This window comes from Artemia sp. Qi Xiang Cuo, chromosome 2, assembly GCF_049724085.1.
Source record: "Artemia sp. Qi Xiang Cuo chromosome 2, ASM4972408v1, whole genome shotgun sequence".
NCBI lineage: Eukaryota > Metazoa > Arthropoda > Branchiopoda > Anostraca > Artemiidae > Artemia > Artemia sp. Qi Xiang Cuo.
In genome coordinates this window covers 42,631,874-42,656,008 of record NC_142795.1, presented here as the reverse complement: position 1 = coordinate 42,656,008, position 24,135 = coordinate 42,631,874, and the positions used below count along the sequence as shown (strand labels likewise).

At 33.4% G+C, this 24,135-nt stretch overlaps 1 protein-coding gene across 1 annotated transcript in view; it reads left to right on the top strand.

Annotated features, from left to right (window-relative positions):
• The window catches only part of LOC148955253 (maltase 1-like), an 84,741-nt gene that overhangs the window by 51,922 nt on the left and 8,684 nt on the right, over window positions 1-24,135 (top strand). The window contains exons 4-8 of the mRNA XM_089101206.1: window positions 932-1,218; window positions 2,050-2,282; window positions 9,729-9,930; window positions 10,612-10,732; window positions 12,442-12,772. Of these exons, the coding sequence (XP_088957332.1) occupies window positions 932-1,218; window positions 2,050-2,282; window positions 9,729-9,930; window positions 10,612-10,732; window positions 12,442-12,772 (1,174 nt within the window). The remainder of the gene's footprint in view (window positions 1-931; window positions 1,219-2,049; window positions 2,283-9,728; window positions 9,931-10,611; window positions 10,733-12,441; window positions 12,773-24,135) is intronic.

Below are 24,135 nucleotides of genomic sequence, written 5' to 3'. Positions count from 1 at the left end.
TCCAACTGGTCAAAACAGACAAGGAAGTTTGATCTGAGCAACTGAGTGAAAACTGAGGGAAAACACAACAAGAAAATAAGGAGGGGGCTCTAAATTTGGGTAAGGCAATATAAGTAACAAAAATATGACGTCGACAAGTCTTTAAATTTAAGGAATAAATAAAACCAGACGCTAAAAGACAGTAACCATCCGTACTCTCATCTTCTTTGAACTGCAATAGCTACAACATTTTTTTTATACTTGGTCAAAATTCTATCAATTTGTGCTCGAGTAACTTTAGCATCAGTGAAGGACAAGTTCAACTTGTTCATGGAAGCCGTAATATGTTAATATATTCGTGGAATAAATTAATTATTTGGTTAAACTGTTGGTAGTACCCAAAACTAGACACAAATATAATACAATTTTCTTTAGTGGATGTCATCCGTTTCAACGACGCCAGTGCCTCTTGTCGATTAAAGTGGCTGCTCTGCCAAGGGTGTTCACACCGATAGTGGGGAGCCTTAGTGACCTTCCAAACCTTGAGGCTATTTAAATTCTTCTTAGGATTTATTTACATAATTCATATAATTTGTACATTTCTGAGATCTTATTCCAAATTAAATAGCCACCGCCCTCCCCCGACAAAATTCTATGTATGGGCCTTCCCTCAGGTTATTTACCATTAATAATAGTTATATAATTTCATTAGAGATAGGTAGCTTTTCAAATATTCCAACCTAAATATGTCTTTGGTGACGTAAACTGACAACGAAATATATGTGACCGGTAGCTATGAAGAAGAAATAGAATGATAATAGGAATTGTTTCGCATGGTGGAGCTGAAATTCGAATATGGACAATTCCAGGGGGAATTTAAGACTAGAGAAAACTGTAATCACAATAGATCCTTTTCTAGCTTTTGCAATGATTATTACTAATTTTTTTTCAGATATGCACCTTGTCCTTGATTTTGTTCCAAATCATTCAAGTAATCAGCATGAGTGGTTCCAAAAATCCTTAAACATGGATCCACAGTATTCGGATTATTATGTTTGGAAAGATCCTGTTGACTACGATGCAGATGGAAATCCAATCCCTCCTAATAACTGGCTTAGCCACTTTGGTTTTTCTGCATGGGAATGGAATGAGCAAAGAAATCAATTTTATCTTCATCAATTTTTGAAGGAGCAACCAGACCTAAATTACAGAAATCCTTTGGTCATTCAAGAGCTTAAGGTACCATGCTTGTTATTCCTTTTTAATTTTAACATAACTAAATCAGAAAATACCAGGAAAGAAAACCAAAACATGCACATAATTAGCATCTATTAAGAGCCTGTGCAATTTTTAGAAGTGAATGTGTGTACCCTTTAAAGTGTTTTGACTAAAACAGTTCAAAGGCTGGGGCTGTTCCCAGCTATATCCTCTAAAACAATTTACCCTTTCCTAGAACGGGCTGGTACGCCCTAGATACTATGACTTTGTGTCCTTAGCAATGAAGGTGTTTAGACCCTAGTGAGCACAATCCAGAAGTATTTATGTCACGCTGAAAGTGCTGGTTTTCATTTCCTGCAAATAACTTCTATATTAAGGTGATTAAGGTCTTATTTCCATCTCGCAGTCAATAAAATGTAAAAAATTATCTAGCATATCAAACACCAAGCAAATAATGGCAAAAACTTACGAAATTCTACTATCAAACAGTTCGTGGGAACAAATTGTTAGTAAAGAGTGACGCCACTAAATAGTAACCAAACCATCCTGAGAGTCTCAAAAAGACTCATTTTTGGTGGGAATACGTGCTAAGGCTGAAAATTTCTGAAACACACAAGCAAACGCAAAAATATCCTTAATACAATACACTTATTTTTCCAAAAAAAAAAAATGTGTGTTTGGTATAAAATAATGATCAGGACCAAACAGATATTGACAAATCAATAAAAGAACAGGAAATTATGTGAGTAAATTTTTTAATGCTTCTGGTGAGTAAATTTGACCACATCAAACTTACATGAAACCTTCAGACCTATAAAACACACTTCTTGAAAAGTATCTATCCTTTTTTAGGACATCATTACTTTCTGGCTTGCAAAGGGAGCTGATGGCTTCAGGATAGATGCTGTCGCTTTTATGTTCGAAGACCCAGAATTCCGTGATGAGCCGCCGTCTGGAAATCCAAATTTTGGTCCGGATGAATACGACTCATTACTTCACATCTACACAAGAAACTACAATGAGACATATGATGTCATGCGAGAGCTAAGAGTCGTTGTTGATAATTTCCAATCCGATGTTAGCAAGTAAATATTTATTTTTAACAAAAACAAATTAGACAGTAGTAAATGTCTGGTTCTTAGTTTCAAATATTTATCTTCTTGTGCGTACAGCGTGTTTTTTTTTTCGAGATTTCTTGTGGGATTTTCAGAAATATCTTGAAGAACTCCTGCTTTTCAACTGCGCGACTTAACGCACTAGCGTTGACTTAGTAAGGAGTGAAGAGTTTCCATTGCAATATTCTTTTTCTTGGGCACTTCCTGTTGGATCTGTAGTCTTAAAAGTTTTGAAGGGGGTGAATTTGATTGGAAGTCAGTGATTCTAGCGCCTGTCTTAAGTGCAACAGTGATTGGAGGGAAAGTATCCCCTCTCGTGGCCTTTTTTGCCTCCAAGCAAAATCGTAGAACCCCTTGGTACAGAATAAACATTTATAGTTAGACCACTTTTCGAAAATACTAAGAAAGACCAAGTAAATACGTGTCCGGGAATGGTGTGACAAACACAGCACAACGAATAACGGCCCTAAATCATGCAGATCACCCATTGTTCGCGGATGGATTTTATCAGGGAGGGAAAGTAGGCATTTTGATCTTGGCTGTCCGATAGCCATGAATTAAGCAAATGCATAGCAATAACCTCTTCAATTCTTGAGGAACTGTGAGAAATACTCTTTATTCAATTCCAATTATACTGGGGCGAAACTAAAACTCTAGCCTTCAGTTTGGAGGCTGATAACTGGATAGCCCCTTCTTTCAGAGGATGTTTTCTGTTTCGTTTTATTTTTTTTATTTTTTTGCTGCTGTTTACTTTCATGTGAAGAATGTTTTTTTTTAAATTTAATTTCTCCTCGTTTTTAATATTATACACAGGGTTATCCTAAAAATGAGGAGGGATACCTCCTCATTTAGTGTAAGAGAGTTGCCTCCCTATAGTAATAGTAGTAGTAGTAGTAGTAGCAAGAGTAGCAGTATTAGTAATAGTGATAGTAGTAGTAGTAGTAGTATTTGTAGTGGTGGTAGCAGTAACAGTAGTCTTAGCATTAGCAGCAGTAGCAGTAGTAATAGTTGAATCAAAAAGCGCTATATGTATCCTGAAGGTTAAAAGCATCCGTTCCTGAGATACCTGTGATATCTCAGGAACACCTCAGCGGATTTAGTTGAAACTTTTAATACATGTTGAGGCTGATTCAGGTTGAGTGATTTTTATCTATATTCAGAAATTTTTTATTCAAGCAATTTTTATGAAAATCAAACCATCAAATTCAGCATATCTGAGAGCCCTGCTGTTGAGGTTTCAAGCTTCCATATACCAAAATGTGGAATTCGCATTTTTGTCAAAAGAAATATCACGGATGCGTGTTTATCTGTTTCTTGTTGTTTTTTTTTTTGTTTTTTTTTGTAGTGTGATCGTATTGAACTAGTGATCCTAGGAGATCGAGAGAAGGCTCATTTGATCGGAAATCAAAAGTTCTAGTGTCAATTTTAAGTGACTAAAAAGATTGGAGGGCAACTAAGCCCCCTCCACACGCCAGTTTTTTCATCAAATATTTTATCAAAAATTGAGATGATCATTTTGCTCAGCTTAAATGTCCAATAGCTATGCCTTTGGGGGTGATATGACCCCTAATAGTCCCTGGAGAAAGGGTTGTATGTTACATTATTCGCCTATTGTTCACATATAGTATTTGTTATTCAGAATTATACGATTTTTTTTTGGGGGGGGGGGGTATTTTTTTGAATTGAGCTTATCCACGGAGAGAATTTTCAATGGGGAGACAATTTATCGGCGGAAATTTTCCAAGGGAAATTGCAAAGGGGAAGAGAAGGATATTTCCTGGCAAGATTTGAAGAAAGGTCTGAAATTAAATCTAAAAAACATTAAAACTAGACGAACAGAAATTATTTCGTACATGAGGTGTTGTCCCTTCCTCAACCCTCGCTCTTTACGCTGAAGTTTGATTTTTTGCCACAATTCTTTATGAAAGACTGGTTAAATACAAGGACCGTTATAGTTGAATTAGAAGTATTTTGAAGAACTTCAAGACTTTACCATAAAGAGTGAGAAATGAGGAAGGGGCAGCCCCCTTGTATACAGAATAATTTCTGTTCGTTCTAAGTTGTAATGATGTTCTTTATTTTCAGTTGAAAACTCTTGTTTTTTTATTTAATTTAAAAATAATAATCCACGTATCTATCTATATGAAATTCTATGCTACAAGTATTATCAAAATTTGTTGCAAAATTTGGTCTAACATATAAAGGACAATCCAAAATCTTGATGTTCAAGAAAAATAAATCGAAAAATGTTTTACAAAAATTCTTTTTATTGACCAAAACAAGAAATATTTCAATTAAGAACGAATGGAAACGAATTTTATAATAATTGTTTCACAGCAGTAGTTACTCATAGTAAATTAAAGAGGAGAAAGACGAGCAGAAATAAAGTCAAGTAGTAATTTAAGTTTGAAATGAACATAAATCCCTATGAATAGATAAGTTAACCCCAAAATGAAAAAACAAATACAATGAATAATCCAGTTAAACTTCGAACGAACAGAAACTATAGCAAACAGGAGCAGGGTACTATACCCTACCAAAGACAACGCACTGCCATTGCCTATCACGTTCTGGTCTTTACAAGGCATAGTTTGCTATATCTTCTGTTCGTTCTAATTTTAACTTGATTATTTAATGTAATTTCTGTTTGTTTTGGGGATCACTTATGTATTGATAGTGATTTATGTTCATTTTACACTTCCTTTACTATCTGAAAAACTTCTTTTGTTAATTTTTTTTTACTTAATTGCTTCAAAAGGTCACTGTGTCTTCAAATTTTCAGGTGAATAGATCCTTTTTCAATAATATATGACTAATGTGCTGATTCGATAAGATCACCCCATGGCGAAAAAAAAAATGCGAATGCGTAACCATCGTTTTCTGGAATTAAATAAAAAACAAGTTTTTTGACTGAAAGTAAGGAGCAACACTAAAACTTAAAACGAACAGAAATTATTCCGTATATGAATGGGGCTTTCCCCTCCTCAACGCCTCACTCTTTACGCTAAAGTTAGACTCTTTCTCACAATTCTATTTTTTAAAACAATAAAAACTTTAGCTTAAAGAGCGAGGCGTTGAGGAGGGGAAAGCCCCTTTCATATACAGAATAATTTCTGTTCGTTTTAAGTTTTAGTGTTGCTCCTTACTTTCAGTTTAAAAAACTGTTTTTTTTTGTTTTGTTTTTTATTTTTGAACGTGTTTGAATTAATGCAGGTTTTTATTTTGGCTCACCGTACATGAATAATTAAAACAAGATTTGTATATTAATTTTACTTTTATTTGGTTAAATGGCTTTCTCGAAAGTTGTTTAATTTTATTTACGAACGTTTTTATTAGTAATAAATATACGTAACTTACGAAATAACTTACGTAACGAACTTCTATATTCATACATTTTTAATGAAAGATCTTAAGCCGAACTGGCCAGCCATGACAAAAAACCAACAAAGAGAAAAATCCCAGTGAAAAAAAAACAACAACAACAAACGAGACTGCGGCCAGTGGAGAGAAAAGAAAGGATAAATGCAAAACAACTCGGATATTTCGCCTGTATCCAAACAAGGCGTCTTCATCACAAAAGAAACAGAAGAGGAACAAGATAAAAAAAAAACAAGCTAAAACTAAAAAAACAATAAAACCACCACGAAAAAAATTAAATATATACAATTGGCGCAAACTGATCCACGTAGGGAAAAGATGCTATTAAAGAGTTATTTCAGTGAGAACACCAGAGTAACCGAAGAAAAATAAAAAAAATGGAAAATGGTAAAAATGGAATAAAAATCTTATTCGATAAAAGATTTTGCTTATTTAGAAGCAGCATACCAAACAGATCTTGTTTTTATATAGTGTAGTCGAAAATTCGTTTTCTTGAGTTTTGATTTCTATTAACAAGGGTCGCTCATTATTTACAGTTTGTGAATATAAGAACTGTCTGATCCAAGGCTCTCTAACCGTGAGGAATGCTGCCGCTCCCTCTTTCAGTCCCCTTGTTTTTTTTTTGTTTTTTTTTTCTATTATTCAAGTTTAATACTCGCATAACGATATCTCAAGAATGATGAACATCCCTAAAAAGTGCAACCCTTCAAATATTTATCAGAAGGGGGAGGGGTCGGAATAATAAAAATTAATTTTAGGGTTATCATTCTTGTATTTTTCAAGAGCATTTGTTCGAATGAATCTTTTCTATAGGGATGTCCTCTAGGGGCGGCCAGCAGGCGGAAAGGAGGCTAATGCACAACTCCTTGGGAAAAAGAAGACATAAAAAATGTATGAAAATGCGATAATGAGGAATTCTCTTTTAAATTTGGTAAAAGCAAAGCTTCAGGTTTTACCCCCCCCCCCCCCTCACGTGGAACATTCCCTGGTGGTGTCCTATCCACTCATAGTTCCCCCCCCCCATCTCCCCCCTTTCGTGCAGATAATCAGTAAGATGTAATTTCTTAAGTCGGACTTAAATTTTTCGATTATAGAGAGGACTAAATTTTGATTTTTCAATAAACCTTTCATAAGAGGGGGTGTTTTTTTTTTCTTCTTTTTTTCTATTGAATATATACACAGAGTCATCTTAATGATTACAATAATTACAATACATTAAAGACAATCCATAATCCCCTCCCCTTTACCTAATACATTGCCCCTCCCCCTTACCAGGAAACAAAAGAGACATAAGAAATAGTATCAAAATAAAAGGAAGTGGAAAATTCACATTTAGCCATGACGAAGTCAAAGTTCTTGTTAGAACTCCTCCAACACTCCCCCCTGATTGTAAACTCCAAGGTGGCCCTCATGTTGGCCCACCTCTCTTTCTTTTGCTCTGGCAATATAATTAATATAATATAAGTTTCTATTTTAGATGGTAAAAAATTTTGTAATAAGAGGGGAGCTACAGCTTCTTTGCACCCATAGGCTTAGTCTAAAAATATTCCCTGGATTGTAAGGACATTAGGTTTTATATTCTTAACCATATCCACCATCTTCCTCCGATTTTTGTCTGAAGGCTCTCTGAAAGTAAGAAAACATGAGCATAAAATGTAATTTTGGAAGCTTTGGGCCCCTAACCCCCACCCAAAGGAAGACCCGATGATCCCTCCTTAATAGTTGATGTCCAACTACTCACCACTGTATAAGATTCTATGGGGCCTCAAATGAATCAACCCAGATAAACCAAGATAAACGAAAATATTATAGTTACCTATATCAACGGTTTATATAGTATAGACTACGTATATCTTTGGACTAAAAATTATGATTTTGCGCCATCAAACAGTTCGTGGTACCGAACTGTAAGTAAGGAGCGACCCGGCTCAATGGTAACAGAAACTCTAAAAAACGGAAGTTTGATATCAATAGATACATCAAAAGAATCAGATTTTAATGATGACTTCAAATATATGAGTTTCATCAACTTTAGTCTTACCCATCAAAAGTTACGAGCCTGAGAAAATTTGGCTGATTTTAGAAAAAAGAGGGAAAGACCCCCTAAAAGTTATAGAAGCTTAATGAAAATCACACCATCATATTCAGTGTATCAGAGAACCTTACTGTAGAGGTTTCAAGTACCTATCTATAAAAATGTGGAATTTTGCATTTTTTGCCAGAAGAAAGATCACGGTTCACCCGATCACCGATCAGATCACCGAAAGATCACCCAATCAAAATTTCGAGATAGCCATTTTGTTCAGCATAGTCGAAAATATGATAACTGTGTCTTTTAGGATGAGTTAATCCCCCGAAGTCCCCGGGGGGAGGGCTGGAAGTTATGAACATTACCCAACTTTAACATATAGAATTGGTTATTGGGAAGTATACAGACGTTTGCAGGGGGGATTTTTTCTGGTAGGTGGAGGGGGGCTGGGTCAGGGGCTATGTGGGAGGATCTTTCCATGAAGGAAGTTTTCATTGGGGAAGGGACAATGCTATGAAGGGGGCGCCGGATTTCCCAGCGTTATTAAAGAAAAAGATCTGAAATTGAATAAAAAAAAACAAGTTTTTCAGCTGAAAGTAAGGAGCAACATCGAAAATTAAAACGAATAGAAAATATTACGTATATGATTGGGTTCACCCCCTAGTCAATACCTCGCTCTTTAAGCCCAATATTTTTAGTACTTTCATAAGAGCTATTTATTCTAATTAACGGCCTTTGTGATTAAGGGGTCATTTTTAAAGAATTGGAACAAAATTCGAACTTTACCTTAAAGAGCAAGGTATCGACTAGGGGGTGAACCCCCTAATGTATGTATTAAAAATCTATGAACATAGAAGTTCGTAACGTAAGTTAATTCGTAAGTTACGTATATTTATTACTAATAAAAACGTTCGTAAATAAAATTAAACAAGTTTCGAGAAAGCCATTTAACCAAATAAAAGTGAAATTAATATGCACATTTTGTTTTAATTATTCATGTACGGTGAGCCAAAATCAAAACCTGTATTAATTCAAAAACGTTCAAAACTTAAATAAAAAAAACAAGTTTTTTTAACTGAAAGTAAGGAACGACGTTAAAACTTAAAACGAACAGAAATTATTCCGTATACGAAAGGTGCTATCCCCTCCTCAACGCCTCGCTCTTTACGCTAAAGTTTGACTTTCTCACAACTCTATTTTTTAAACAATAAAAACTTTAGCGTAAAGAGTGAGGTGTTGAGGAGGGGACAGCCCCTTTCATATACGGAATTATTTCTGTTCGTTTTAAGTTTTAACGTCGTTCCTTACTTTCAGTTAAAAAAAACTTGTTTCTTTTCTTTAATAAAATGTCAGAAAGCGCCAATTCTCTACAGTGCAATCTCTTATGCTACTGAAAAAATCCATTGCAGCTTTCAATTTTCGTTCAAATGAGCGTCCTTCTAGTATTCTAAGATCATTGGTTCCATATGAACACCCCTAGGGGAAAAAGTAGCTAGTAAATAAGCGCATATGCATGAGCATCCTTCCTTAACAAAAAAAAACATACAAAACGTCGCATTTTGATACATAAAGGTGTGGTGGTTTAAATTCCGGTGGTGTTATTTAAAACTTAATTTTTTAGCATATTTTGTTGTTGAACCTCCGTTTTTACAGTTTCGGTTACTATAATCCCAAAACACCCCTTATTCATAGTTCATTACCATGAACTGTTTGGTAAAATAATGACTGAAACATGGGCGAAAAACTTGATTTTAAGAAGTAAGCAAGATTTTCAAGATTCTCTGCACAACATTTGCAGAGGGAATCAAAAGATAAAAGAAAGTATTTTGAAATTTATCTATTTTACTTGAAATATAACCACATAAAAAAATCACTTACATTTGGTAGAAAAATAATAATTATATTGAATGCTATATCATAAAGGAAGTAGAGCTTATTTTTAAATTTAATTTTCTTGTCTTATTCCAATTTTGGGACCATCAAGTTCATCGTGTTCAATGCATTTTCAGGTTAATTTTGCTTGAAGCATACGAAAGCATAGACCTTGTGATGCGTTATTATGGAACTGCGGAGGACCCAATAGCGGACTTACCTTTTAACTTCGAATATCTTTTACGATTCGAAGATGAAGTTGTAACAGGAACAAGGATTAAAGATGCAGCTGATTTATGGCTCGACAATATGCCAGAAGGAAAATGGGCTAACTGGGTGGTAAGTATGAACGTTCAAGCGAATATTTAAATATAGGACCGTAACAATTTATTGAAAATCAATGTAAAATAAAGTTTAAAATCCCACGACTAATTCTTTTTTAAATCACGATAAGTCCATCATTCTGAGTTGGAGTTCTTAGAGTATTTTTGTGACAAAAATGCCTCATGATAAACGCGTTTACATAATATTTTCATTTTTAATTTTTTCGACGTCGAAACTATGAGGCACCAGCCTTTCAAAACCCATGAAGTGCCACCTGTCCGATGCAAAAAGATCCACGGCAATCAATTAGAGGGATGAAGGCTCATCTGTTGATTCTAAATATATTTTCTCTGATAGAGCTTGGTCTTAGACTATTTCCATCCATATATTTATGCATTGACTTAAGTGGACGCTGTACTATGCTGGTAGTTATAGACATCATCCATACAGATAATGACCTGAAAAGTGTACCAGTTAGCCATTCATAACATTGCTTCTTTGAGCAGATTAAGCACTTATAATTTCGTCTTTTTTATTAAGCTGAGACAAAACTGACTTCTACCGGTTCAACTTTATATGATATTGATTCTGTGGCGACAAACATACCATATACGGTGTAAAATTTAATATAACTAATTGAATGATTTCTTACATATCTAATCCTGGCAAAATCTACATATTTTTATAAATTTGCAGACTGGCAATCATGATCGCTCGCGCATCGCTTCAAAAGTTGACCCTCGGCTGGTGGATGGAGTTAATATGATCAATTTGTTAATGCCTGGAACACCTATCACTTATTATGGTGAAGAAATAGGTAAGAACGTATTTTCAAAGGCTACTTTTGGTTTCCATTATATACACTTTATTCTTTTTGCGTTTCTGTTATGGATCTAAACTTCTTTTTTTCTGGCACTTAACATGGCAGGACAATTGTATTTCAAGTTTACAGTAACTACTGCTGTCAATACCCATACTAACTATTCATACTAAGTGGATATTAAGAATCCAGGGTAGAGGAATCTGAACAAGTGGTTGCAGCTCTCTTATTAGAGTTGAATGACTGCCTAGATAATAACTATCATGTGTAGACCGTATTATTAGAATACTTTGATATTAGAAATGCATCAGAACTTTAAATCATGATGTTCTTGTTAATAAAATCCTGGTGTAAAAATGAGGGCACTTGAAATAATAATTTTATATCTTCCTGGTTGTCAGACTTCAGTGGATGTTGATCATTATTTGTCAAGTACGAATTATCTTGATGATAATGGTATCCCAAGGGGCTCTGTGCTAGTTCCTCTTTAATTCTTGATGTATGTTAATGACCTTACGAGTTGCCTTCAGGAGAAAAATGGTCTTGCGATTCTATTTGCAAATGACCCAGCTGTGTCCGATAAAGTGAAGGACTCGTCTGCATTCATCCAAAATTTGATTTTAACAACAAGTTTAGTTAGCCAGTAGTTCGTCTACAACACTACATTTGTGTAGTTGCAAATTTCATGACAGCTGAGTTTATGATACTTGGTCTTTCGAAACGTGAAATTCACAAAATTTCATGTCAAGAGCTCTAAGCTTTTGAACATGCAATTAGCAGGGTGAATTATTACCACTATTTGGGAGGTTTTTTTTCCAACCTCTATCATTCCAAATTTTTATTGGTCATTTACGTCTAAAACATGCACAAAATATGGGTTCTATGCATCTTGTAGAACACATTTTTTCATTTTCAGTCTTAAAAATATTTTATCACTTCTTGACTGCATCTTATTGAAATTACTGCACAATCATATATCTAAAAATATCTTGGGGGCATGTAAAACTACTTCAGATACTTCAAAATAAATCAGCTAGAATACTTGGAAATTTCTTGCACCGGCCATTAAAACTTAAAAATTAATCGGAGAAACAAACATGATTTTCTTTTTTTCGTGGACATTTTAGACCTGAAAAACATAAGAGATTTAAATGTTGCAATATGGCTTTTTGATACACAAAAGCCAGGTTATTATTTCTGTGAGAGATCTGTTGATGAAGCCTTCACCATCGGTTCCCAAGCCGGTTCCAAGCGTATCGACTTCTTCCTGTCAAATCTGAAAGATCTAGATTTTCAGTTAGATATCAAACACCGTTAATCTCAAATAAATATATATTGAATGAAAAAGGCATTACTCATTCAAGACAAGATTCATTTAGACATAACTAATATAAATTGAAAAAAGAAAATATTAAGCATTACTTCATGATCTTTGATTGTGGAGTATAGGCCCTTTATACAGTCTTTATTTATTGTTTTTGTTTATTTTCTCATGTTGGGGTTACCTCCTTCGCACAAACTACCCAACATTATTTTTACTTTTCTTTTCTTTTTCTTCTGCGTTTCATTTTCTAGTTTTGTGGTCGTTTCATTTTCTAGTTTTGTGGTCTAGTGTTGTGTTGTATTGAGTTGAGTCAAAAGTTCGTTCATTCAACAAGAAATTAAATTAAATTTTCTTATCAAACACTGAAACTGATCACTTTTAGGAATGATCAACACGTTTATATCATACGAAGATACTCAGGACCCCTTTGGATGCAACTTTGGACCAGATATGTACGAAAAATATAGCCGAGATCCTGAGCGCACTCCTATGCAATGGGACTCGTCAGTGAATTCTGGATTTTCTACAGCTGAAAAACCCTGGCTTCCATTAAATCCAAACTACTTAGAAGTGAACGTCGAAAATCAGTTAATGGCTGAAGAGTCTCATTTGAAAATTTTTAAAGAAATAATAAACCTTCGCAAAGAGCTGGCAATCCAGAGTGGAGAACTACAATACCTCAATGTCGATGAATCACTATTTTCCTTTATGAGGTTTGTAAAATTAATTTCATAATCATTGAGTCGCAGTAAATTTCAATAAAAAAAAATCTTCCTTTTCTAACAACAAAATAAATTCTTGTTCGTTGAAATGAATCAGACTAAATACAAATTTTCTTGTTAACAAAAATGTCTATCACACAAATTTAATACTTAATACTTCTTTAAAGGATATACAGAAGACCCCTTGTTCATGAGAGATAATTACATAACAGAAAATAGAGCTGAAGAAAATTTGGAGAACAGCACATAAAGAGCACACAGATTAGAATAAAGATAAAAACTGCAATAAACTGGAAATCCTCACAGTTTTAAATATTAGACTTTCTTTTTCTGTGTAATAAATATAGAAACCACAGATAAGCAAACAGAAACAGAAGTTTTTTGTTACGAAATTCCACTCCCATCTACCATCTCCATGGGGGAAAAGGGGTTACATTCGGTGGTTACATTAAGTTGGTAGTACAGCAAATTACACACTGTTAAGTTGGCACAGCGCAGCAAGTAAGAATTTCCTAGGCAGTTCAAATAGTTTTTCTTTTTCTGCATTTATTAATCTAATTAGTTGTTGTCGTCCACCTGACGCAAATTCTGAAGGAGATTTTTTACGAACATTTACACTTTCAGTGGCAGTTCAGAACAAAAGCATGAGAGTTTGAATAATTTCACAGAATCAGTGAGTTGATCGATTTTTTTGTTAGAAGTATGATGAAGTCTCATTAAATGATTTTTAGCAATTTGATTGAATCTCCAAGAATTTGGTCACATCACTGATTTTATCATATCAATACAACTAATATATTGGTGGCGATGTAATGCTCAGGACTTTCCAGAAACAATTACGAAATTTTAGCTAGCATAGATAGCGTTTGGTGGTATCTGAGTTTTCCATGTATCAATAAAATCCCTTTGATATCTGACCAACCGAGATTAATATTTTAGAGCCCTTATCCTCTGATGTATTATTTCTTTTGCGTTTAATATTTTGCTTAAAATGTCTTACAGTGTTTTAAGCCAATTGAATGAAAATCAATCTAACTTATACGAAAGAAAAAAAATTAGTGGCAAAAGACAAATATTCCTGTTATGAGTTGTTTCCTCAGTAAATTTTCATATGTGAGATAGGTTTCTATATATGGATCCTCGTTGTCGCTTGTCTTCTAATCGCAAACAATTTGCTGTCTTTTCATACTGCAGTCTTTTCAAAGATATTTGAATATTATAGCAAGTCCGAAACAAATACAAATATTTTGTAATTACCAGTTTTTTGCTCTTTACGCAATTTAATGTCTTTTCATACTGTGTATGTTTAAAGACATTTGACCATTGATGCTAGTCCGATTTCTAGCAACGATATGTACTAAGCTTCAAACTTTTGGTTTTCCTTTTTAAGGTTTTTGAATTGCTGTAATCCCTTGCCAAAAAGAGAGTCACCATTTGTAATAATTGCAAGTTTTAGTTTTTTTGCCTTCCTACTGATTTTATGTAACTGGTTGCGTTCAAAAGAACTTCTATTTTTAAGGGGTTTGAATTGTTTTAATCTCTTGTTAACACTTCAAACTTTTGGGTTTTTTTAGGGTTTTGAATTGTTGTAATCCATTGTTAAAATATATACAAATATTTTTGCAATTACCAGTTTTTTTTTATCTTTAAACAATTTATTGTCTTTTCATACTGGGCTCCATCCAAAGACATTTGATTACTATAGCGAGTCCAATTTCTAACAACGATTTCTATTAAGCTTCAAACTTTTGGTTTTCTTTTTTAAGGTTTTTGAATTGTTGTAATCCCTTGTCAAAATGTAAGCAAATATTTTTCCAATTACCTATTTTTACTCTTTAAGCAATTTAATATACACTTCTCCATACATGAAAATCTTCAATTTTTACACATAAGTATGACAAGTGTGACAACGTCATTGCAATACTGATGTATATAATTAAATAAAAAAAACAAGTTTTTTAAACTGAAAGTAAGGAGCGACATTAAAACTTAAAACGAACAGAAATTATTCCGTATATGAAAGGGGCTGTCCCCTCCTCAACGCCTCGCTCTTTACACTAAAGTTTTTTCATTGTTTTAAAAATTAGAGTGGTAAGAAAGAGTCAAACTTTAGCGTAAAGAGCGAGGCGTTGAGGAGGGGACAGCCCCTTTCATATACGGAATAATTTCTGTTCGTTTTAAGTTTTAATGTCGCTTCTTACTTTCAGTTAAAAAAACTTTTTTTTTTATTTAATTTCTGATCGTTTTTTAGTTAATGCAGCTTTTATTTTGGCTCGCCGCCATTGAATAAGTAAACAAAATTTGTATAAAAATTTTACTTTTCTTTTGCTAAATGGCTGTCTCTAAATTTGGTTCTGATGTAATTTACAGATTAACTTACGTAACGAACTTCTATAGTCGTATATTTTTCTTCTGGAAAAAAATACAAAGTTGCAGATTTTTGCAGATATGAGAGTAGAACCCTATCAGGAGGTCGTGACGGGAGTCCATATATGGGCATAGAACCACGTGGTTTATGGTTTTCTCAGTGAGAATGAAAAAAAAGGAATTTTCTCACTTGAAAAAACAGGAATTTTGTCACATTTATGGTTGTTTTCATGGATGGTTATGTGTGTTGTTCGATTTATTTGATGTTTTTCAAGGATGTCAACATCAAATTATGGATGTTTTATGGTTTTTTCAGTGAGAATGAAAAAACAGGAATTTTTTCACTTGAAAAAACAGGAATTTTCTCACATTTATGGTTGTTTTCATGGATGGTTATGTGTGTTGTTCGATTTATTTGATGTTTTTCTCGAATTTCAAATTCAAATTATGGATGTTTTATGGTTTTTTTCAGTGAGAATTTGAAAAAACAGGAACTTTCTCACATTTATGTCTGTTTTCATGGATGGTTATGTGTGTTGTTCGATTTATTTGATGTTTTCTCGGATGTCAACATCAAATTATGGATGTTTTATGGTTTTTGTCAGTGAGAATGAAAAAACAGGAATTTTCTCACTTGGAAATACAGGAACTTTCTCACTTGGAAAACCATAAACCACGTGGTCCTGTCACGAGTAGCACCTGTGAACTTGATTTACATAATCGCTAGGGGAAATTATTGATTCACGAAGGGGAGAATTAAGACACATTAAGGCTTCTTTAATCTTAGGTCTGAGGGATAAACATTCTTTAGGTCAGAGAGAAAAATTAATATTCTATTTTTAAATAGGGCTTCATTGATCTTTAGTGTCAGGAATTATAAATGAAATGACTTGTTATCTTGGAATTATGCGGGAGTCTAAAGAGATAGAAATTCTATTTTTAAATACGACTTCATGGAGCTTTAAGTCGGAGAGATAAATTGATATTCTAACGAAACCTTAATAGTTTAGCTAGGAAAATTTATGAGATGAAGAGATTAACGTAGGAAAGGGTTTCCTAGAAATTTGAAATGCGTTAGCGCAGAGATACCAAACAAAAGGAACACACAGAAATTGCGTTTAGGGATTATTTGGGCGAAACGGTTTTATCCATTTTATGGGATTATTTTGGCGAAACAGTTAGAGACATTTTGAAAGAAGATTTTAGGAAAGGTTTTAGAAGAGAATTTGAGGGTGGTCGTTATAATACACAAGTTGTATTTTAACAGTGTTGTGAGGTCCCCTACCCCAACCCCAAAGGGCCCCAATCACCCTACCCCGATCCAAAGGGTTCCAATCCCCATACCCCAATCCAGAAGAAACCCCCCGGTCCCCAAAGGTTCTCAGGGCTCCCAAAGGGCCCCCGGACTCCCAAAGGCCCTCACCCGGTCCCCAAGGCCCCAAAGGGCCCCGATCCCCCTACCCCGATCCTCAAAGGTCCCCCAGGCTCCCAATGGGCCACCGGACCCCCAAAGGCCCTCCCCGGGTCCTCAAAGGTCCCCCAGGCTCCCAATGGGCCACCGGACCCCCAAAGAGCCCCTCCCCCCTTTGGTCCCCAAAGGGCCCCCTCCCTCTCCCTCCATCTCCCCCCTCCTTCCCATCCCATCCCCTCCCCTCCCCTCCCACCCATCCCCTCCCCCTCCTCCCCCTCCCCTCCTCCCCTCCTCCCCTTCCCTTCCCCATTTTTTAATATTTTTTTGTGCATTGAGACACAGAACGACCCTCCCCCCGGCCCCTCCCCCCCCCCCAAAAAAAGGTCCCCCCCGACACCCCAAAGGCCTGATTTTTCAAACTTCATTTTGAATTTCTTTCGTTGAAATGCAAGAGTTGGAATATTTCAGTAGTGTTTGGTTGTGGTTTACCTTGTCACAGTTACATTTTCTTGATTTTTCAAAGTTCATTTTGAATTTCTTTCATTGAAATGCAAGAGTTGGAATATTTCAGTAGTGTTTGGTCATGGTTTACCTGGTCAAAGTTACATTTTTTTGATTTCTTAAAGTTTATTTGAATTTCTTTCGTTGAGATGCGAGAGTTTGAATATTTAACTAGTGTTTGGTTATGGTTTACATTGTCACAGTTGCATTTTCTTGATTTTTCAAAGTTCATTTTGAATTTCTTTCATTGAAATGTAAGAGTTGGAATATTTCAGTAGTGTTTGGTTATGGTTTACCTTGTCTCAGTTACATTTTCTTGATTTTTCAAATTAATTTTGAATTTCTATCGTTGAAATGCAAGAGTTGGAAGATTTCAGTAGTGTTTGGTTGTCGTTTACCATGTTAAAGTTACATTTTATTAATTTTTCAAAGTTCATTTTGAATTTCTTTCGTTGAAATGCAAGAGTTTGAATATTTCAGTAGTGTTTGGTTCTGGTTTACCTTGTCACAGTTACATTTTCTTGATTTTTCAAATTTCATTTTTAATTTATTTAGTTGAAATTCAAGAGTTGGAATATTTCAATAGTGTCTGTTTGTGTTTTACCTTGTCACAGTTACATTTTCTTGATTTTTCAAAATTCATTTTGAATTTCTTTCGTTGAAATGCAAGAGTTGGAATATTTCAATAGTGTTTGGTTGTGGTTTACCATGTCACAGTTACATTTTCACGATTTTTCAAAGTTCATTTTGAATGTCTTTCGTTGAAATACAAGAGTTGGAATATTTCAGTAGTGTTTGGTTGTGGTTTACCATGTCACAGTTAAATTTACATGATTTTTCAAAGTTTATTTTGAATATTTTTCATTGAAATGCAAGAGTCGGAATATTTCAGTAGTGTTTGGGTGTGGTTTATCTTGTCACAGTTACATTTTCGTGATTTTTCAAAGTTAATTTTGAATTTCTTTCATTGAAATGCAAGAGTTGGAATATTTCAGTAGTGTTTGGTTGTGGTTTACCTTGTCACAGTTACATTTTATTGATTTTTAAAAGTTCATTTTGAATTTCTTTCATTGAAATGCAAGAGTTGGAATATTTCACTAGTGGTTGGTTGTGGTTTTCCATGTAACAGTTAATTTTTCCTGATTTTTCTTAGTTTATTTTGAATTTAATACATTTAAATGAAAGAGTTTTAACTTTTAAGGTTTTATTGGTAGTTTTCGACATTTTATCTGTGTCATTTTCTTTATTTTTCAAAGTTCATTTTGTATTTCTTTCATTGATATTCATGTGTTTTACTATTAACGACGAGTACGTGTGGTTTATCAATAGTCACACTTATATGTTCTTTATTTTTCAATGTTCATTTTGATTTTCATTTATTGTAATGCAAGAGTTGGAATATTTCAGTAGTGTATGGTTATAATATACCTTGTCACAGTTACATTTTCATGATTTTTCAATGTTCATTTTGAATTTCTTTCGTTGAAATGCAAGAGTTGGAATATTTCAGTAGTGTTTGGTTGTGGTTTACCTTGTCACAGTTACATTTTCTTGATTTTTCAAAGTTCATTTTGAATTTCTTTCGTTGAAATGCAAGAGTTGGAATATTTCAGTAGTGTTTGGTTGTGGTTTACATTCTCACAGTTTGAATTTCTTAAACCATGTCACATTTACATTTTCTTGATATTTCAAAGTTCATTTTGAATTTCTTTCGTTGAAATTTAAGAGTTGGTATATTTCAGTAGTGTTTGGTTATGGTTTACCATGTCAAAGATACATTTTCCTGATTTTCTAAAGTTTATTTTGAATTTCTTACATTGAAATGTAAGAGTTTGACTATTTAAGTAGTCTTTGATTGCTGTTCAAAATGTCAAAGTTACATCTTATATATATTTATATGTTAATTATTATAATCTTTAATTGAAATGAACTAGATTTACTAATTCAGAAGATGTTTTGCGTTTTTCACAGTTTCAAAGTTAAAGATTCATTATTTTTCAATTTTAAATTTGAATTTATTTTATTGAAATGCAAGAGTTGGAATATTTCAGTAGTGTATGGTTATGGTATACCTTGTCAAAGTTACATTTTCGTGATTTTTCAATGTTCATTTTGAATTTCTTTCGTTGAAATGCAAGAGTTGGAATATTTCAGTAGTGTTTGGTTGTGGTTTACCGTGTCATAGTTACATTTTCTTGATTTTTCAATGTTCATTTTGAATTTCTTTCGTTGAAATGCAAGAGTTGGAATATTTCAGTAGTGTTTGGTTGTGGTTTACCTTGTCACAGTTACATTTTCTTGATTTTTCAAAGTTCATTTTGAATTTCTTTCATTGAAATGCAAGAGTTGGAATATTTTTGTAGTGTTTGGTTGTGGTTTACCTTGTCACAGTTACATTTTCATGATTTTTCAAAGTTCATTTTGAATTTCTTTCGTTGAAATGCAAGAGTTGAAATATTTCAGAAGTTTTTTGTTGTGGTTTAACTTGTCACAGTTACATTTTCTTGATTTTTCAAAGATCATTTTGAATTTCTTTCGTGGAAATGCAAGAGTTGGAAAATTTCAGTAGTGTTTGATAGTGGTTTACCTTATCACAGTTACATTTTCTTGATTTTTCAAAGTTCATTTTGAATTTCTTTCGTTGAAATCCAAGAGTTGGAATATTTCAGTAGCGTTTGGTTGTGGTTTAACTTGTCACAGTTACATTTTCTTGATTTTTCAAAGTTCATTTTGAATTTCTTTCGTTGAAATGCAAGAGTTATAATATTTCAGTAGTGTTTGGTTGTGGTTTACCTTGTCAAAGTTACATTTTCTTGATTTTTTAATGTTCATTTTGAATTTCTTTCGTTGAAATGCAAGAATTGGAATATTTCAGGAGTGTTTGGTTGTGATTTACCATGTCACAGTTACATTTTCTTGATTTTTCAAAGTTCATTTTGAATTTCTTTCGTTGAAAAGCAAGAGTTGGAATATTTCAGTAGTGTTTGCTTGTGGTTTACCTTGTCAAAGTTACATTTTCTTGATTTTTCAAAGTTAATTTGAATTTCTTTCGTTGAAATTCAAGAGTTGGAATATTTCAGTAGTTTCTGGTTATGATTTACCTTGTCACAGTTACATTTTCTTGATTTTTCAAAGTTCATTTTGAATTTCTTTCGTTGAGATTCAAGAGTTGGAATATTTCAGTAGTGTTTGGTTGTGGTTTACATTGTCACAGTTAGATTTTCTTGATTATTCATAGTTCATTTTGACTTTCTTTCGTTGATATACAAGAGTTGGAATATTTGAGTAGTGTTTGGTATTGGTTTACCTTGTCACAGTCACATTTTCGTGATTTTTCAAAGTTCATTTTGAATTTCTGTCGTTGAAATGAAAGAGTTTGACTATTTCAGTAGTGTTTGATTGTGGTTTACCTTGTCACAGTTACATTTTCTTGATTTTTCAAAGATCATTTATAATTTCTTTCATTGAAAAGCAAGAGTTGTGATATTTCAGTAGTGTTTGCTTATGGTTTACCTTGTCACAGTTAAATTTTCTTGATTTTTCAAAGTTCATTTGAATTTATTTAATTGAAAATCTAGAGTTGGAATTTTTCTGTAGTGTTTTGTTGTTGTTTACCTTGTCGCAGTTACTTTTTCTTGATTTTTCAAAGTTCATTTTGAATTTCTTTCGTTGAAATGCAAGAGTTGGAATATTTCAATAGTGTATGATTATGGTATACCTTGTCACAGTTACATTTTCTTGATTTTTCAATGTTCATTTTGAATTTCTTTCGTTGAAATGCAAGAGTTGGAATATTTCAGTAGTGTTTGGTTGTGGTTTACCTTGTCACAGTTACATTTTCTTGATTTTTCAAAGTTCATTTTGAATTTCTTTAGTTGAAATGCAAGAGTTGGAATATTTCAGTAGTGTTTGGTTGTGGTTTACCTTGTCACAGTTACATTTTCTTGATTTTTCAAAGTTCATTTTGAATTTCATTCCTTGAAATGCAAGAGTTGGAATATTCCAGTTGTGCTTGGTTGTGGTATACCTTGTCACAGTTATATTTTCATGATTTTTCAAAGTTTATTTTGAATTTCTTTCGTTGAAATGCAAGAGTTTAAATATTTGAGCAGTGTTTGGTCGTTTTTTACCTTGTAACAGTTACATTTTATTAATTTTTCAAAGTTCATTTTGAATTTCTTTCGTTGAAATGCAAGAGTTGGAATATTTCAGTAGTGTTTGGTTGTGGTTTACCTTGTCACAGTTACATTTTCTTGATTTTTCAAAGTTCATTTTGAATTTCTTTCGTTGAAATGCACGAGTTGGAATATTTCAGTAGAGTTTGGTTGTGGTTTAACTTGTCACAGTTACATGTTCTTGATTTTTCAAAGTACATTTTGTATTTCTTTCGTTGAAATGTAAGAGTTGGAATATTTCAGTACTGTCTGGTTGTGGTTTACATTGTCAAAGTTATATTTTCTTGATTTTTCAAAGTTTATTTTGAATATCTTTCGTTGTAATGGAAGAGTTGGAATATTTCAGTAATGTTTGGTTGTGGTTTACCTTGTCACAGTTACATTTTCTTGATTTTTCAAAGTTCATTTTGAATTTCTTTCGTTGAAAAGCAAGAGTTGGAATATTTCAGTAGTGTTTGCTTGTGGTTTACCTTGTCAAAGTTACATTTTCTTGATTTTTTCAAAGTTTATTTGAATTTCTTTCTTTGAAATGAAAGAGTTGGAATATTTTAGTAGTGTATGGTTATGGTTTACCTTGTCACATTTACATTATCTTGATTTTTCAAAGTTCTTTTTGAATTTTTTTCATTGAATTGCAAGAGTTGGATTATTTCAGAAGTGTTTGGTTGTGATTTACCTTGTCACAGTTATATTTTCTTGATTTTTCAAAGTTTATTTTGAATTTCTTTTGTTGAAACGCAAGAGTTGGAATATTTCAGTAGTGTTTGGTCGTGGTTTACCTTGTCACAGTTACATTTTCATGATTTTTCAAAGTTCATTTTGAATTTCTGTCGTTGAAATGCAAGAGTTGGACTATTTCAGTAGTGTTTGGTTGTGGTTTACCTTGTCACAGTTACATTTTCTTGATTTTTCAAAGCTCATTTTGAATTTCCTTCGTTGAAAAGCAAGAGTTGGAATATTTCAGTAGTATTTGCTTATTGTTTACCTTGTCACAGTTACATTTTCTTGATTTTTCAAAGTTCATTTGAATTTCTTTCTTTGAAATGCAAGAGATGGAATATTTCAGTAGTGTTTGGTTATGGTTTACCTTGTCACAGTTACATTTTCTTGATTTTTCACAGTTCATTTTGAATTTCTTTCTTTGAAATGCAAGAGTTGGAATATTTCAGTAGTGTTTGGTTATGGTTTACCTTGTCACAGATATATTTTCTTGATTTTTCAAATTCATATTGAATGTCTATCGTTGAAATGCAAAAGTTGGAATATTTCAGTAGTGTTTGGTTGTCGTTTACCATGTCACAGTTACATTTTCCTGATTTTTAAACTTCATTTTGAATTTCTTTCGTTGAAATGCAAGAGTTGGAATATTTCAGTAGTGTTTGGTTGTGGTTTACCTTGTCACAGTTATATTTTCTTGATTTTTCAAAGTTCATTTTGAATTTCTTTCGTTGAAATGCAAGAGTTGGAATATTTTGCTTGTGTTTGGTTGTCGTTTACCTTGTCACATGTACACACATGTATACACATGTACACACATGTGCTTATCATGAGTGCTCATGATAAGTTAACCTAACCTTTTCCGGTGAGTATGGTTAGGTTAGACTAGATTAAGTTAGGTTAGATTAGACTAGGTTAGGTTAGCCTACGTACGCTTCACTTAGGTTAGCTTAGGTTAGGTGAGAGACATGTGAAAAGTTAGGTGTATGATTAGGTTAGGTTAGGTTAGATTAAGTTAGGTTAGGTTAAGTTAGGTTAGGCTAGGTTAGCCTACGTACGCGCGCGTACGTAGGCTAACCTAGCCTAACCTAACTTAACCTAACCTAACTTAATCTAACCTAACCTAACCTAATCACACACCTAACTTTTCTCATGTCTCTCACCTAACCTAAGCTAACCTAAGTGAAGCGTACGTAGGCTAACCTAACCTAGTCTAATCTAACCTAACTTAATCTAGTCTAACCTAACCATACTCACCGGAAAAGGTTAGGTTAACTTATCATGAGCACTCATGATAAGCGCATGTGTGTACATGTGTATACATGTGTTTACATGTGACAAGGTAAACCACAACCAAACACAAGCGAAATATTCCAACTCTTGCATTTCAACGAAAGAAATTCAAAATGAACTTTGAAAAATCAAGAACATGTAACTGTGACAAGGTAAACCACAACCAAACACTACTAAAATATTCCAACTCTTGCATTTCAACGACAGAAATTCAAAATGAAGTTTGAAAAATCAGGAAAATGTAACTGTGACATGGTAAACGACAACCAAACACTACTGAAATACTCCAACTCTTGCATTTCAACGATAGAAATTCAAAATGAATTTGAAAAATCAAGAAAATGTATCTGTGACAAGGTAAACCATAACCAAACACTACTGAAATATTCCAACTCGTGCATTTCAACGAAAGAAATTCAAAATGAACTTTGAAAAATCAAGAAAATGTATCTGTGACAAGGTAAACCCTAACCAGACACTACTGAAATATTCCATCTCTTGCATTTCAATGAAATAAATTCAAATGAACTTTGAAAAATCAAGAAAATGTAACTTTGACACGGTAAACCATAAGCAAACACTACTGAAATATTCCAACTCTTGCTTTTCAACGAAACAAATTCAAAATGAGCTTTGAAAAATCAAGAAAATGTAACTGTGACAAGGTAAACCACGACCAAACACTACTGAAATAGTTCAACTCTTGCATTTCAGCGAAAGAAATTCAAAATGAACTTTGAAAAATCACGAAAATGTAACTGTGACAAGGTAAACCACGACCAAACACTACTGAAATATTCCAACTCTTGCATTTCAACGAAAGAAATTCAAAATGAACTTTGAAAAATCAAGAAAATGTAACTGTGACAGGGTAAATCACAACCAAACAC